The sequence below is a fragment of the Abramis brama genome (assembly GCF_963993115.1).
Source record: "Abramis brama genome assembly, chromosome: 5".
Classification (NCBI taxonomy): Eukaryota; Metazoa; Chordata; class Actinopteri; order Cypriniformes; family Leuciscidae; genus Abramis; species Abramis brama.
In genome coordinates this window covers 23,861,293-23,879,318 of record NC_139967.1, presented here as the reverse complement: position 1 = coordinate 23,879,318, position 18,026 = coordinate 23,861,293, and the positions used below count along the sequence as shown (strand labels likewise).

At 38.1% G+C, this 18,026-nt stretch overlaps 1 protein-coding gene across 7 annotated transcripts in view; it reads left to right on the top strand.

The window, feature by feature from the left end:
• lrch2 (leucine-rich repeats and calponin homology (CH) domain containing 2) overlaps positions 1-18,026 on the top strand; it is a 106,327-nt gene that overhangs the window by 40,524 nt on the left and 47,777 nt on the right. For 4 of the 7 annotated variants that reach the window (XM_084114379.1, XM_084114378.1, XM_084114377.1 and 1 more), the window contains exons 11-13: positions 13,395-13,499; positions 14,924-14,992; positions 16,882-16,941. In XM_084114379.1, coding sequence (XP_083970505.1) covers positions 13,395-13,499; positions 14,924-14,992; positions 16,882-16,941 — 234 coding nt within the window. The remainder of the gene's footprint in view (positions 1-13,394; positions 13,500-14,923; positions 14,993-16,881; positions 16,942-18,026) is intronic. The other 3 variants (XM_084114381.1, XM_084114382.1, XM_084114380.1) reach the window with 1 other exon arrangement.

The following is an 18,026-nucleotide window of genomic DNA, read 5'->3' as shown; positions in this document are numbered from 1 at the left end:
TAGCTGGCAACAAAGGATTTCATTCATTATGCTAAGCTAAGCTAGCGCCGACCCTGTCAAACTAAAACAATGCATGCACTGAGACAAAAATGCATTTGCCCACCTATCTAAATGTAGGAAAGAAGGTGAATAAGCCCTATTTCAAAAAACGGTGGAGTGTTCCTTTAAGGGGCCTTTCACACAGAGTGAATTTTTGTTTAAACGGCAGTGGAATGAACAAAAAACGCAAGGTCTAGAGACACGTTTGGACTGTGTTTTTAGAAAGGCTTGACAAAAGATGGTCAGTCAGTCAAACATATCTGTCTAGCACACGTGTTTACAAAGAAAACAAAAGCAGCGCAGTGGAATGCGAAAATGTGTTCTGTGTGAACATAAGCTTAGTCAAACAAAAGCTTAAATGCCATCCAGGTTTTGCATTGTGGCTTTAGTATTTTACATGATTTTTTGTTCCATAAAACATGCAGCTGTGTGGTTTGATGTGGTATCTAGAGGTGATTATTTCTATAAATACATCTGGTACACTGTATTTGTGTGTGTGTGTCACAGAAAAGGAAGGACAGGAAAAGTCTCAAGCATGCATGTTTTGTACAAGCAAGTTACTCTTTTGTTTTTTTTTGTTTTTTCACTAGATTACTTAGAACAGGTGTGGTACATTTTCCCTGACTTGCATCACCATGTCTTTCATAGTCAACAAACCACAACTGTTTCGCAATGCACTGCACTCTGACATGACCTGATGACATTATATCTTAATTAATTCGTTTTTTTGTGTTGTCAAAAGTAGTCAGTGCCAACATAAGTTCCATTTCTTTTCTTCAGTACAATAACAGGTTTGAGTCTTTGTCTGAAACTTGACGATCAAATTGGGCTGAAGGGCAAGAGAGTCTTGTGGGCGGCTTGTGTAATGACTATTTTTACACTTGGGATACTTAAATGCTTCACTACTCAATTAGCAGTTTTCCCCATGTAATTGGCACTAATCTATGTGCTATACATTGACATTACACAACTAGTTTGTAAAACTTTACCTGTAAAAGTATTAGTCAAAATCTGCTAAGGGGTATTTTTACAATAAGATTTCATTAGTTAGCATTAGTTAACTACTTTAGTTAACATGAACTAAAAAATGAACAATACTTCTACAGCATTTCCACCCTCTTCTCGGAAAGCGATGATTTTGTCAAAACATCTGATAGTGTGGGTTTTCCAGGAAATGCGTGTACTCCCTGGACCTCTGCTTCTCGTAAATACTGCAGTGTATTCTTCACATTATTTTTTTGACAGATATTATTGTTGTGATATTCACTATTCAATTGTATGGATTTGAAAACAGGAACGTAAGGCAATAATGATTTATTTCTTAGCTGGCAACTTGGCAAGTATTCAGTGAAGTGATTGATGCCCATGAGTGTGGTTGTCACGACTTAGATCCAATGAAGACGATGAACATTGAAAAGTAACAAGATTAGTTTAATAAGTAACTCAAAGTAATAACCAAGATGCGAGACAGCGTGTAACGCACAAACAGTGTGCACTTAACACAAACAATAACCGACAATGAACATTGGACAAGGAGGAACTTAAATACACAGATGAACAATGGAGACAACAGCTGAAGACGATGATGATAGCTGGCAGGTATGGGTAATGGTGAAGGAGGTGCAGGTGTGGGCCAAGGAGGATGCTGGGAAATGTAGTGCAGATGGAGACTAACAGATGACAGTGACAGTGACAGTTAGCTGGTGACTGTGACAGTGGTACAGTATGTCAATGTTTTTAGTTGTAATATTTCAACCGACAGACAGCCTAAGTTTTTGACGGATGTGATAATGTGCGTGAGGGGTGAACTATGTTGGATTTTTGGGTAATTATAAAATGTGTTAGAGACATTCTAAATGCTTTTTGTGTAGTTAATTATACTTATTTTACGGAATTAAGTTTATTTCATTGCTTAAATAAATTACATGTTACTGGCTGAAATGTTTGGCTTGTCAAAAAATGTTACATTAAGCTGTCGCAAATTTGTTGACTTTTGAAAATCGAGTTTGTTTATTTATTAAACAGTGCTTTTAAGATTTTTCAGGTTGGTCTAATAGTAGTTTTCAGTTACATAAATTGAATAAAGTAAAATAAACAAATGTAAAATAACTTCATTGTCTCCACTGTATAAATTAAATATAGATTCATTTTTATTAATGTTACAAAAAATATTCAGTCAGGAGTGATTTTTTTCTTCCTTATCCTTTATTGTTTGATTAGCATTAAAAAACAGACAGCAGCAGGTTTATTAGGCTGCTGTCACTTTAAAAGCTACATGGAACCAACATAATGATATGCATGCGTTTTATTTATCAACTGTTTATGTGCACTTAAGACATAAACCAACAATATGTACTAGGATTCTCGCCAAGACGGGCATTTTGACATAATTTTGTGTGAATATTTTCCCAGACATGCGCGACAACTGCTTGCAACTGAGAATTTTAGTTCATGGCATCTCAGCACATTTAGTGGATTATTTCATAAAGGTAACTGTAGTTTCAACGTTGCACTGCCATATGCCTAAACTACGACTGTTTACCTATCCATAGCAGTTTTTAATGTTTTCATTAATATACAATAATGCTGCTGCTGCATTTATTTGATAAAAAAAAAACAACTGTTATATTGTAAAATGCAATTTATTCCTGTGGTGGCAAAGTTGAATTTTCAGCATCATTACTTCAGTCTTCAGTGTCGCATGATTCTTTAGAAATCATTGAATATGCTGATTTACTGCTCAAGAAACATTTCTTCTTATTATTATCAATGTTGACAGTTGTACCCTACTCAGTTTGACATACATTGAGATGTTGCTTGCAACTGTAATTTCTCTACATCATGTCCATCAACAAACCAATGTGTATATTTCTAAATTATTGCGGTGTACATTTGGGAACTAACATGAATGACTGATGCAACATCAAAGTTTGTAAAACAAATCTTGCTCCGTCCTTTATCATAGCTGAATAACTACACAATATAAAACACAAAACTACATATTTTGAACACCCGGTAGAAAATGTTTACATCAATAATTAATAATACTTACAGGTTGTGATTCTGAGGAGCAAGTTGGTCCAAATACAGTGGGTATTGTCCCATCTTTAATGGATAAGCATTTTGTAAATCCCATTTAGACCTCACAGAGATTTGAGAAGCAATCGTCACAAGGTTATACTGCTGTTGTATCACTGAAATAAACTTAAAGGGATAGTTCACTTTGAAATTAAATTTTGGTATGTTTTAGCTTACCTCAAGGGCATCCAAGATGTAGGTGTCTTTGTTTCCGCAGTAGTTTCAATTTTGATATTTTTAGGTCAAACCGTTCTTGTCTGTCAGTTATATAATGCAGGTCTATGGTCACCACCTCAAAGAGCATGCACAGAGAAGTCCAAATTAAACAATTCCCCATCGTAAGTACACATTGATGGCCTAAAACACGAAACGAGCGGTTTGTGTGAGAAAACGAACAGTATTTATATCGTTTTTACCTCTTGTGAGTGACGTACATGCACGAGAGATCACTTCCGGCGCCGACTAAGCCAGAACGCGCGCACACGTCACACACCAGGAAGTGCGCGCGCCCTCAGTTCATTTGGACGTGGTTGTGAACAAGAGGTAAAAACGATATAAATACTGTTTGTTTTCTCACACAAACCGCTCGTTTCGTGTTTTAGGCCATCAATGTGTACTTACGATGGGGAATTGTTTAATTTGGACTTCTCTGTGCATGCTCTTTGAGGTGGTGACCATAGACCTGCATTATATGACTGACAGACAAGAACGGTTTGACCTAAATCCTATTGGATTCAAAAAAATCGAACGGTCGAGTGAACGCTGGCGCGTTTTTGCTGCCGCTGCTCTCCGGTTTTCTTTTAACTATGTGGATTAACTATGTGTGGCTTGTGCTCGCCTGGACTGTCCTGTCCTTGGTTTCTCATTCATCGACTGCACTGTTCCAGTATTCTACAGCTGAGCTTCTGAGGTTCCGTTTATATCTACATGACGAACCACCACCACCAGCTCTGCTTTCACACCCGGATATTTTATACCTGCCTCGTCGGAAATACATTCACCGTGGCTCTCGTCGGAACTTTCAGTATGATAAATCCAACTCCATAAAGTCCTTCTGGTCCACTACTCGACGTCCATTGAGGAATACCGGTCGCTGCGCTGATCATAGTGTGTTGGCCCGCCTAGCTAACGTTAGGTCGGCTAACACGGCTGTCAAAATCAGTAACACTACTGTCAACTTCGGTCTCTTTAACATCCGCTCACTTACGGGTAAGGAGCATCTTGTGAAGGATCTCCTCGTTGACCGTAAGTTTGACTTTTTGTGTTTAACAGAAACGTGTTAGCAGCCAAATGACTTTATTTCACTCAATGATGCTTCTCCTCCGGGATTTGTTTACATCTCTCAATCACGTGACTCTGGCCGTGGGGGAGGTCTCGCGATAATTTATCGTGAGAAGTGGAGGATAGCGCCTGTCAATGCTCCTGTCTGTCACTCATTTGAGGCTACTGTTTGTCAGCTTTCTGGACCTATTCCCACCATTGTTGCTACTTTGTACCGCCCACCAAAGCCTAACAAGGATTTTATTGATGACCTTGCTGCCTTTCTGACTCACCTATCCACACTTTCATCAAATATATTACTCCTGGGGGATTTTAATATACATATGGATAATGTTGACAACACTCTCACCAAAGACTTTACATCCTGTCTGGATAGTTTTGGACTTCAGCAATACATAAACTTTCCCACACATAATAAAGGACATATTTTAGATTTAATCTGCTGTTCAGGTGTTACACCTGTTAACTGTAAAGCAGATTCTTTTCCTTTTTCCGATCACATGTTGCTTTCGTTCACTGTTAATCTCTCACTCTCCAAATCTAATCTCCCACGTACTATAACATTCCGAAATATTAAGGATATCAACTTGGACATTTTATCCTCTAGCATCACTAGTTTTCCCAGTATCGACAGTTTCTCTACCCCGGATGAACTGCTCTCTCACTACAACTACAACCTTCATAACCTCTTTAATAATCTTGCTACACTCAAAACCAGGACTGTTTCATTTACTCTTTCTGCACCTTGGTTTACTCCCACTCTTAGAAAATTAAAAACAAAAGGAAGACAACTTGAAAGACTTTACAGGAAAACGAATCTCACTGTGCACAAGGACATGTATTTAAATCACATTCTTTTTTACAAAGATTCGATTTCTAAAGCTAAAACCACCTATTATTCTGGTTTAATCAGTTCAAGTGAAGGAAATTCAAAGGCCCTTTTTTCTCTCATTACAGACTTCATAAAACCTCGGGATCCACTTCCTCCTCACTTGTATTCCTCTGATTTTTGTAATTCTATATTATCATTTTTTTCTTTAAAAATTGAACATATCCACAAGCACCTTATGTCTACTTCTGGTCCGAACTCACCTGTCCCAGTTTCATTTGCTCCCACCTGTCTACTCTCAGCATTTACCTTATCCTCAGTAAAGTAAATTAATGAACTCATTCAAAAATCTAAATCTTCAACCTGCAGATTAGACCCCCTTCCAACTGTGCTTGTGAAAGCCACTGTTTCTTTTCTGTCCCCTCTCATTACTAACATTATTCACTCTTCACTTACCACTGGAATTGTTCCTTCTTCTCTTAAAACAGCTTCTGTAACTCCCATTCTTAAGAAACCTGGTTCAGATCCCAACGATTATAATAATTTCCGTCCTATTTCAAATCTTCCATTCATCTCCAAAATTCTGGAAAAAATAGTTGCTGCTCGACTTCATACTCATCTTTCCTACAATAATTTATATGAACAATTCCAGTCTGGTTTCCGTCCTTTTCATAGCACGGAAACAGCACTACTTGAAATTACTAATAACCTTCTCCTAGGTTTATTATCCATTTTTCTTCTGCTTGATTTGAGTGCGGCCTTTGATACTATTTCACACACCATCCTTTTGAACAGACTCTCTTCTATTGGAATTACTAACACACCTCTTAACTGGTTTCATTCATATCTTTCAGGCCGCACTCAGTTTATTCAGTTAAAATCATTCACTTCTCATTCTGTCCCTGTCATTGCAGGTGTGCCCCAGGGCTCTGTTCTGGGGCCCCTATTGTTTATTATTTATCTTCTTCCCCTCGGTTACATCTTCCGTAAATATCAGATTAATTTCCATTGCTACGCAGATGACACCCAGCTCTATTTTTCAACCAAACCTAATTCCACACTCCCACCATCTTCCCTTACTAACTGTCTTCTTGACATAAAATCCTGGTTCACTTCAAACTTCCTTAAATTAAATGCCAATAAAACAGAATTGCTTCTTATAGGTACAAAATCAACATTAAACAAACTCCATAATTTTTCTATTCCCATTGATAGTTCCTTTATCTCTCCCTCCCCTCAGGTTAAGAGTCTGGGTGTCATCTTCGATAGCACCCTCTCTTTTACATCTCATGTTAATAATGTTACCCGGTCTGCCTATTATCATCTTCGTAATATCAACCGTCTGCGTCCTTTCCTCACGCCTCACTCTACTGCCATTCTTGTTCACAGCTTAGTCACCTCCCGTTTAGATTATTGTAATTCTCTTTTGTTTGGCCTTCCACATAAAACTCTTCATAAACTTCAACTGGTCCAAAACTCAGCTGCTCGTATCATTACTCGTACCCCTTCTATTCATCACATCACTCCTATTTTACAACAGCTCCATTGGCTCCCTATCATTTATCGTATCAACTATAAAATACTTCTCCTTACTTTTAAAGTCATTCATAATCTAGCCCCTTCGTATCTTTTTGATCTCCTCCATATACCTACACACGTTCGTACTCTTAGATCCTCTTCTTCTATTCATTTCACCGTTCCCCGTGTCCGCCTTGTTACTATGGGGAGTAGAGCTTTCAGTTTCTCTGCTCCTCAGCTCTGGAATTCGCTTCCACCGGACCTCCGTAATATTGATTCTCTCACACTTTTCAAATCCAAACTCAAAACTCATTTGTTTAGAATAGCTTACTCCCTTTGACCACAACTGCATTTTCTTTTAATTGTATTGTATCTCATTGTTTTTAAATATTGTTATTGTTGTTGATGATGATGTAAGGTGACCTTGAGTGTCAAGAAAGGCGCCAATAAATAAAATGTATAACAATAATATAATAATAAAAATATCAAAATTGAAACTACTGCGGAAACAAAGACACCTACATCTTGGATGCCCTTGAGGTAAGCTAAAACATACCAAAATTTAATTTCAAAGTGAACTATCCCTTTAACCACTGACTCTTCATATTCTCATCCTTTGGTAGTGTAAGTATAAGAGTATAAGACAGTGTCTTTTTGACATGTACACAACACCAGCCACAGTGTTTGAGACGAGGGTGGGTCAAAGTAGACGTTGTTTGCGGACAGCCAATGCAGACCATAGTCAGGCATTAGGCAAATTTGTTACGGCATTACGTATGCAGGTCTCGGAAGTGGGATTCGAATTACTGGCGACTCGTTTAGGCTGTTCAGAGTCAATTCTTTCTTTTGAGAGACAATAGCTTTACTTATCGTGCACTTTCGGCTTCACAACTTTGCAGATCGTTTACATTCACAGACAGCTGTATTACACATTGCATGAAAGGTAATATTCACAATATTCAAGGGCACTTGAATCTTCATAAGGTGAGGCAACAGTCAGAAAAACATAATATATAATTTAAATGGCAGTTGGTTCATGTATTTAAAAATATTCTTTTTTTTCTTCTGCCATTGGAAACCAGTCTTGAGAACTTGGAAAATGTTGAACAGTCAGAACAGGTACACATGGATCATCACACCAGTATAGGTATAAAAAAAGATTATGTCCACATATGTATCTATACTGTTTTATTTCAATTGTTACATCACAAGGTACAAAGGAAGGAAATCAATGTAGACGATATTTTGTAGATGAAGGTTTCTCAGCTGTAACGTTACATGAAGTGAATGCCTGTCATTCAATCACGGACGACTGCACAAAACATGCATACTAATAAAAACATAACTTTTTTTAAATGAAATAATCCACTAAATGTGTATTAACTAAAATTGTAAGCTGCACGCGCAGATGAGCTTGTCTGGGAAACTCATGAATATTCATGTTTGCTCTGCTTTCGGAAGCTTTGAGCTCTCTTTCGCATCTTCTTGCGCTTGAATATTTAAATTGGCAAGACTTAAAATCACGTGCAAATGATAAACTTTCGTGTCTATGCGGAACAGATCTATCAACTGTCCCGAGCGTCGTTTATGCTGACCCCGTGGGCATTGGGCAGTCCTTATTTGTCAAGGCCTGGAGTGTCTTAGTAGGTGTGAGGAGTTAACTAATAAAGAACTACATATTTTCATTTATGCACCTGAAATGAGCATGCATTTATTTAATGGCAATTAGTATGATATTGACAATGATCATTGTTTAAAGTTTTATGAATTTTTCTTTCTAATTGTAATTTGATGACAAATGTTTTTATATCTCAGGAAAGAGCAATAGTAATTGTGGAAAAATAATAAATGGAGCAAATATCTCCAAACTGTGCAGCAGGATTGTGCCAATGTGATTCCCCAATATTTTCTTATGTTTAAAGTTGTTTCTGCTTCATGTGGGTTTTTTTCCAAGGGTGTATTTGTCACCTTTGTTACAAGCTCTTACCTTGGTATTCCAGAGACGTTAACAGGAGGAAGGAGGAAGTAATGCAATTTTATCTAGATGTCAGGAAAATTCCCTGACATCATTGCTGGCATTCTGGTAAACTGAGTTCAGAACCACAAAAAAAAAAACCTCTTATGATCCAGGGTTATCGCATACCTCGCCCGTAGCTTTAGATCCAGTCTTGATTTTATCTCATTTAGATTCAGACAACTGATGTTATGGGTGGAACTAGAGGATGGAGGATTATTTAATATTTTATGACTGTCTAATTCGTCACATTAAAGATGCTGTAGGACATCTGGGAAAATGCTAACTTTAGCCTGATAGCAGTAAAAGCGTACGTCCCACCCTCCCTGCAAATCGCCGTCCAAAGCCACGCTTCCTGAAAGCATGAACATATTTTTTGCATGACAGGCTTTCCACAATGAGAGTCTGCCTGGCTCTGATGAAGATATATAGATCGTAGATCCTTTGACAGTGCCACAGGTTGTCGGTTCAGAAGGAAAGTTAGATTGTTGCTGCTTGCCTGCCATTCTCGCTCTGTCTGCACAGTGTACGTGAACGCGCTGATGACTTATGTCTGTGTGAGCCGCCTGCGCAGTGGTTTGCAAAGACATGTTGACTGACAGGGAACACATGCTATAGGACCGTTCTGACCGAACGCAACAATTGAACAACCATTTTATGGTCCTACGCCTTCCACAGACGACATATATTTATAAAAATACATTTAGACCGCTTAACAGAGGGATTGCTATCAGGATATGAGGAGACTTTCAACCAGCATAACAAAAAATGTTTCTGCAGAGAATCACCTACAGCACCTTAAAGTCCATTTCTTAGTTAATTATTTATTCATTCATGAGCAATTATTATACACTTTGCTTTAAATATGTGTCGAAATAATAAAGGAGGGAAAAATTCACAAAAGATCTGGATACTTTTCACAGCAATATACTCAGATAAATACGATATGCAACTCTTTGCCAACTGCATCTATTGGCATGTAATAATGACGCACACTCACCTACATCAAAACTTGTTTTGGCACGGTTAATTGAAGCATTGAAGTAGCATGACTGTGCCAGTGCCAATCTTTTAAGTCACAAGTCACACTTTACGTGTCTGATTTGTTTTGCCTAGGTAATCCAGAAGAGTTATTTACTGTACATCCAGACTCATAATATTGTGGAAAGATTCCGGATTGCCAGAGAATGGAGGTGTATTTGCATTTTATTTATTTTTTGCACTAGTCAACAATAATCAACTAATTTAATTATATATTAGCACTATTCAGATACACTTTGCTGAAAGTTATATAAATGGCAAAATGATAAAGGAAGGGGAAAATGGAGTTAGTTAGAACATTCACAGGAGTTTTTATGCCGTGGTCATCTTGTAGTTTTTCAGGTTGCCGCCGAGTCTCCATGTTTTCCAGAGAATTCCCAGATTCTGTAGTATCCATCAGAAACAAACAAATACTTGAGTCATTTGGTAAATTCCGAGTTACTAGCCATGCTTGCGGTTATGTGGTGTTCTTGCGATGTATCCACTTGAGGAGGTGTTTGTGCTGTTGTGAATGCTGTTTATAGGCTTTTACATTGGTGGGTGAGAGGAACTTCTTATATGGTTAAAAAAAAAAGGGTGGTGCCAAACTATGAATATGTGGTTTGGTATTTTGTTTTAAATTATGCCTACAAATCAGCTGTCATGGAGGATGGAGTTATGTTTGTAGTTGTTTTGTCTGTCTTTCAAGTCGTTACAAACTCACACAGAAATATGCGTCTCGTTGATACGAGACACATGACAAAACTAGCTAAAACATGGCTGACTGACAAAATAATCCGGTAATGATGACCATACACACACTGCTGCCAAAGCCATAATAACATGGCACGTGAAAGAGCAAGGCAACAGAGATAAATGTACTTCATACTTGCAAAAAGTATGTGGACACCTGCATTCTAATTACCAGGTTTGGCTATTCCAGTAATTGCAGTGAAAAAATGTCTTGTCATATACAAGGATTAGAATTGTGTGATTGCAGCTTTGTTGCTGCAGTTTTGGGAAGCTCCTTTTTCTGTTCCAAAATCAAAATGCAATACAAAATTTTTATTATAATTTTAAGAGTCTGGTGTAGAATAACTTGGTCCGCACAAAGCCCAGATGTAAACCCCATAAAACACCTTTGGAATGAAAAAAAGGAGCTATTGGTTAGACAGTTCAAGAGTAGTGCAGCATCCAATCATTTACTAAACTCACTGACGTGTTTGTCCCCTACCAGTGTTTGCAGCTCTTGTAAGATGCAGTTTCACATCTGCTAGGCTTACTGCGGTAGTCTGTGTTACCGGTGTTACACTGTGTTTGGCCGTTCACCGATTACATTACTTGGCCATCATGGCACTGCTCCTACTGTCATTTAGCTTTTTTTATAGAAATAAAAACCATTAGTTCAGTCAACAGACCTTACACTTTTAAAATAGCCGCGTTTCCACTGTTGGGCCAATGCGATCCAGGGCTTTAAACGGGCTGTGCCGGACTAATAGCCTCGGGCTAATAGCACCGGGCCTGCGTTTCCACTGTCGGGCCAGAAGCTCCACAGCGCTTCACTAAAACATGCCCGTAACACGCCTCTCTGGAACAACGTCACACTAACCCATCATTTCAACAACAAATGGAAGTTTTATCAGAAAACTAATCAGAAATCACTGGAAACAGCGTTGAAAACAAACATGATAAAAGCGGCTGTTTGCTGGCATTTTTTGTTTGTTTGTTTACTTGAATATTTAAAACCCAAGCATCGATGTTTTACCACAGGTTTACAATAAAAAGTGATACATTGATCATAATGAATTAATTTATGTTAAAATTGCACATTAGTCACTCAGAAATAAATTACCGTTAGGTCTATTTCACAAAAGAAAGAGGACACACTTCTTCAGTCGCGTCTGTTTCTTTATCTGGTAGTTGCAGGATCGACATATTTACATCACATTTAGAAAGAATGATAATTTCTACAAATATATGCCATACAACCTGAGGAGCTTTAGCACTCTCTCGACTCCCATACAGATATTTTCAGTCAGAGAAACAGAGGAAGCTCCCGAAAAATGGTTTATGATAGTCCGGTTTAAAGAGACGAGACGTAGGCTACTGACAGATAAAATAAAAACATGACTGTGATAGCCTTTATGGTTGGTCTGATTTCTTCAAGCATTCACTGTTTTTTTTACTATGCGTATCTTCAAGCGTTTACTATGTTTACTATGGTAACGGTTAGCGCGCATAGTCTTTTGCATCACAAACAGAAGGCATTCAAACATGAACGCGAGTTAAATTATTTTTAAAGTCTTTAATGCTGACAGAATCATCCGGCGCTGCCGTCTCCCGACGGTAAACTCCGCCTCTGTTCGTAACCACTCCTCTAGCCCGAGCTGGCCCGCTTTGGCCCAAGGTATTCGACGGGCCAGAAATCCTGGCCGTTGGCCCCGAGTAAGCCCCGATCAAGCCCCGGAAGTGACAGTGGAAACGCGACTGGCCCTGGCATGCACTAGCACGGCCCGGCCCTGGCCCGACAGTGGAAACGCGGCTAATGAAAGCCGGATCATACAGCATGAGCTGCAGAGTCTCAGCACAGTGCAGCAGGAGTCTTATCACTTGTCAGTCATCTCTCCTTACTCTCGTCATAAGATGATGGCAGAGGATTTGGTGCGCAACAGATCCTGTGCGTCATTGACAAATATCTTATCTTGTAAATTGTGCAGACAGTACCGCCGCTCCCTATCAGAGGTGTAAAGTCCAGGTTCAGAAAGTAAAAGTCCTCCTCAGTATTTTGTTCCAATCACCTGTATTCATGTCCATTGGAGTTCATGGGTGGAATAAACATATGGCAGGACTTTTACTTTCTGAACTTGGACCTACACCTCTGCTCCCTATAGACAGAGTATCACAAATTCATTCAAAAGCGATTTCAGTACCCGGCATATTGATGGTGAACGTGATTTCACCAAGTGCAACATGTTCCTGGATCAACATTCCAATCAACCAATCAGATTTGAGGGACAAGTTTACATTTTGTCAATTTTAGGCTTACAACCAGGGTTAGGATATTCCACTATCATTTTGCCCCTGATTTTAGGGCTAACTTATGAGTAGGGTCAGGTTTAAGGGTAAGAATAGGGTTAGGACAAACATTTTTTTACATGAATGTTGTTCCAGGATCAACAAAATATTATATACCGGTGTGAAAATGTCCTCACCGTGACATCCCTAACATCTGCTCAAAGGCTTCATTAAGGTCCTGTACCATGACTCCTTGTCCATGCTAACATCTGCAGGACCAAAAACACAATATTTTGTGCATTAGTAAATTTGGAAATGGTCCACCAGAAATGAATTAAACACATTATTGCATTAATTTATAGCCACATTGGTTGTCTGTTTGGTTGTTAAACATTATATGATATTTCTAAACAATCTATTCTTTTATGAATTCATTTAACTTCACAGACACTGAAATGTTATAATAGCATCTTAATTTTAAATAACTCTGTGTAAGGATTTGTTTTTAACGGTTTGATGTAAATTGTGTACAGATTAAGAATTCAGCAATAACCTCCTTTTGTCTCTTTCTATTTTGTCTTCCTCTCTCATCTACTTCAGCTCAGAGAAAGAGCAGTTAGTTGAAGAGGAGGAGGATGACTTGAAGGAAGTGTTGGATCTGAGGAAGATTGCAGTACAGCTGCTACAACAAGAGCAACAGAACAGGTGATCTTTCTTTCATGCTAAATCACACATGGTCATGCAACCTTCAGAGCCCATCAAACACATATACAGTAAGTCCCTCGGACTCCCTGTAATATTAGGGCTGTCAATCGATTAAAAAAATCCAAACAAAGACTTGCACTGACTACACATTATAAAAATTGTTTATATAAAGGGGCTGTTCAAGGGTTATTGTATATTTGGGGCTTAGCCCAGACTTGGTGTATTTGGCACCATTAGCATTAAACATTGGAATATTATATATATATACTTTACAATTAAATGTTGACATGTTACATCTCCAAGGTATAATTTTAATAAAGTAAATCTATCCCCAGAGATACAACTAAAAAAAGTCCCGCTAACTGTCTTTACCTCAAAAGATTTCTTCAAAACACAGTAGTTAAAAATAAAGAAATGTGTCCTTTTAAGCTTCCTATAATTCAGTATAACGGATCAATAAAATAATGTAAAGTTAAATGAAACAGTCAAAGCCTACTTGCAATGGACATGCTGGTTTCGGCCTCATCAGCAGCTGCAGGCATGGCCTCATCTCATATATGAAACGCCTGCGATTCACAACTACCTGCTAATGCACTCGCATTCACGTAAAGTAGCCTTGTTGACAAGTTTGGGTGAGTCAGGGCAAAACGCACAAGATTTTGTTGCAGAAATAAACTGCTGTAGAAAAAGTTAGGTGCCATGCAAAATGTAACAAGTAATTGCATTACTCATCACAAATGTATTGGAGAAAAGAGTATACTTATTCAAAAATGTAGTCCAAAAATGTAGTAGAGTAAAAGTCGCTAATATCTTTAATACTCCGGAAACTACAAAGTAGCCAAAAAGGTACTTAAGTACAGGAACTAATTACATTTATTCAAATATTTTACACCACGGAATCAAACACACCTGAAGCAGCTAATCAAGGTGTTCATGGTTACTTGAAAATTATAAGCAGGGGTGGGACTGAGGTCTGCTGGAGACGCATGAGTTATGCTTTTATAATTTGTGTTATTGAAATTAATTCTACTTAATGAAAACAGTAAATTGACGTCCCAATATAATGTAGATATATCTTTTAAAATACGCTACTCCTCTGTTCTTTATTCACTTTTCCTTTCTTTTGAACCTCATCCTAATACCTCCTATGACTTTGCTCTCTTTCATTGTAAGTTATGTCTATGAGAGATTCACAGATGAAAGCAAGATTTGACAGTTCCAATTTGAAACTCTCATCCATGCATGCTGCATCTGAAGGAGAGATCGGCTGTCAGATGTATTGAAGGAATTCAATCAGACACTCTATTTACTAACAAATGAACCATATTCCTCCTCCTCTTTCTCCTTCCTTCTCCTTCTCCATCCCTTCCATCTCCACCTAATCCTGGGATCTGATCGGTACACACATGACATTTGACTCTCAGGAGGCGGTCCCTAATTTGTAGGGCAGAGAGTCTAATTCACCGTAGAAGAGCAGCGGGGAGAGCTCACAGGTAGAAGGAGAGCTGTGTGTGTTTATATGTGTGTTTATTTCAAATGGTGGATATGTGTCATACTGTATCTGATACGAGGGTGTATGACACATGTCCAGTACATCTGGCGTCTACGTGCTGTGTGTTAATAAGTACATATGTGCATGTCCTGGCTTAATGATGTCACAAAGTCAAGTGTTGCAATTTCAAGTGTGTTGTGCAGATGTGGAAAATTTGAATTTGTCGGTTTATTTCACATAAGCAGAAATTACATGCATTTTCAAAGATTGCTGTGAATCATAAGCCAATGTGCTTTACGGATAATTGGGCAGACATCATGAGTTGAGAATGCTCAGAAGTGCATCTAACCCATAGACCTTAAAAAAATATGGATGTAGTGTCCGTCATAGATATCATATATACACGCTAGATGTCTCGTGCGCGCTGCTGGCCAATGGAGGTCGACGTCCGCACGTGGCGGCCATCTTGCCACAGACAGCTCGCTCACTCGTTTAATGGTGCATATACTTTTAAATAACCATAACTTGCTAAATTTTCTACCGATTTTCAAACGGTTTGGTTTGTTATAAACATCAGAGATGTAGTTATGACACTGCATACATACACTGCATACATATGAATAATTATAACATACATGTTCAAGCATTCGGAATTATAGCCAAGTTAATAACGTTTGTAAGAAACCAAACCGTTTGTAAATCCGTCAAGATTTCAGCGAGATAAGAGGATTTGTGTGCGTGCTGATCATTCACCTTACATTAAGCCTGCCTGTGACAAGATGGCCGAACGGTGATGCTGGAAGTGACTGCGCCATAAGACATCTAGCGTTTATATATGATATCTATGGTGTCCGTGACGTCACCCGTAGGTTTCTGAAGACCGTTTTTGAAGCCTAAAGTTTCAAGAGAGAGACAGGGAGGTTGCCGCTTGGTCTAACCTAGAAAATCATTGCGCAAAATTTTTATTTGTTTTTCAAATCCCATCTTTAGCACTGATTGTTTTCACAAATTGTATAACGTTTCATATGCATCACATCTTAAATAATGTAAAAATACCTGAAATTCAATCTGGCTGTTTAAACTAAGGTGCATTACCAAAAATCTGTTTTTGTCACCTGTGAATGTGGTTTGAGGAGAAAATCCAACGCGACTTTGAGGGGACTAAGCAAAACATAATTATGTATTTCTGCTCAGCTATCGACATTGGACATCAACCACACGGCATACGCTAATACCTTTTCATTACGATCTACTTTCTGTGTATAACAGTTCTATTCTATCTAATAACGTCAACTTCATCTTCAACTTCACACGTCAAATATCGGCCTGTTCACATCGGCCATATTTTGACATCGGAACAATACCGATGTGTAAAAAAAAGACCATATCGGCCGATATTATATCGGCGGCCGATATATCGTGCACCACTAGTACTGCCCTAATGAAAGCCAAATTTTGACTTTTTTTTTTTATTTATTTTTTTTAAGTAATTTTAGTCTGGAAAAGTATGGAATTTTGAAATGGAAAATGTGTAGGAACCCTGAAAATTGTACCTAGTTCCAGTGGGGCGAACTGGCCAAAATCCTGGAACTTCCGCCAATAGTTCTAGGAACTATGAAAAGGTTCCTCCGTTGCGAAAGCCCCATTGTGACCCAGGTCTATAACAATGGCCTTTTTCATGTGGAGGAATTGTTTACGTCAGTTTTGCTGTCAAGCATGTGTGTTTTTTTTTGTGTGTTTTTTTGGTACAAAGATACATTTGTTAAACACCACTACAGGTGCAGGTCAAACAAAGACTACATTCATTCTCATATAGTGACACCAGCATTTACATTTATTTCTGCATTATTTGAAGTGTCAAAAGACAGAATGGTTGTTCTGTTCTTGCAGGTTTCTCAGCCACTCAGGGAGCAGCACCAAACAGAGATCCCCATCTCAGACTGTCAGAAGGTATTCTGATGCACGCACAGACTTCCACACACATTCTGATTTCTTAAAAAATATCTTGTTTATTCACCTTTATTTTCCAACGTTCAAGTAAGCTATTTCCTGTGAATGTGCGGGTTGTCTGATTCTTTAGCCACTTTAGGTAAGTAATCAGAAGAATAACAAAGCACAGTAAAATTTGTGCTACAAACCAGTTTATTTATGATTATAATATTGTATGACCCGGCAGTCAGTGGTAGCAGCTGGGTGCATTATGGGTAATTGTTTGTTGGGAGATGATTTATGCGTTATTAAAGCAAGATGGTTGGGTTTTTGTGTTAGTAAAGTTATGTATGTTTATGTTCAAGTCCTGGCAGAAAGCGATGCATAAGGATGTAGTGTAATGACGAATTATTTATTATTATTAATTATTTCCGAAGTGTTAACAACTTAGTGTTAACTAATAATTGTTGCAAACTGGTACTACCAACAAAATATTAGTGCATCACTTTCTGCCAGGACTTTTACGTGCTTTTCCCTAATCACTGAAGTGACGTCGACGTCCGGGTTAGCAGTAGCATGAGCCGTCAGGCAAGTATTATTTAAATAAACTCCTGATGTACTTACAAACTTTCCAATGCCTCGTTTTATGAGTACAGAACCTATTTGTACTACTGTAGAAGTTTGGTACCATTCTGGGCATTATTAGTGGGGTAATTTACAAGATACAGCCTTGGATCCATTAGCGCCTGCACTAAGCCGTTCAGCTGATATCTCTAAATAAGCTCTAACTTTAATAATGTTTGACCAAGGGAAAAAAAGCTTCTTAGGGGGGTGTTTGGCTCGAGGTCATTGTGCAAAGTACTCCGAACCATCCCTTTAACATGCAACATATTGTAAAGTGGGTAACACTTTACAATAACATAATTTGATAGCATTCGTTTATGCATTAGTTTTCATGAACTAACAATGACATTTTTTACAGCATTTATTAAATTTAATATCATTAATAAACTTAATAGTTATTTCGTGTTTATTGATATAGCATTAATGTTACAAATGTATATATAGAAATTAACATTCAACACCTGAAATACAAAAAAAAGAAA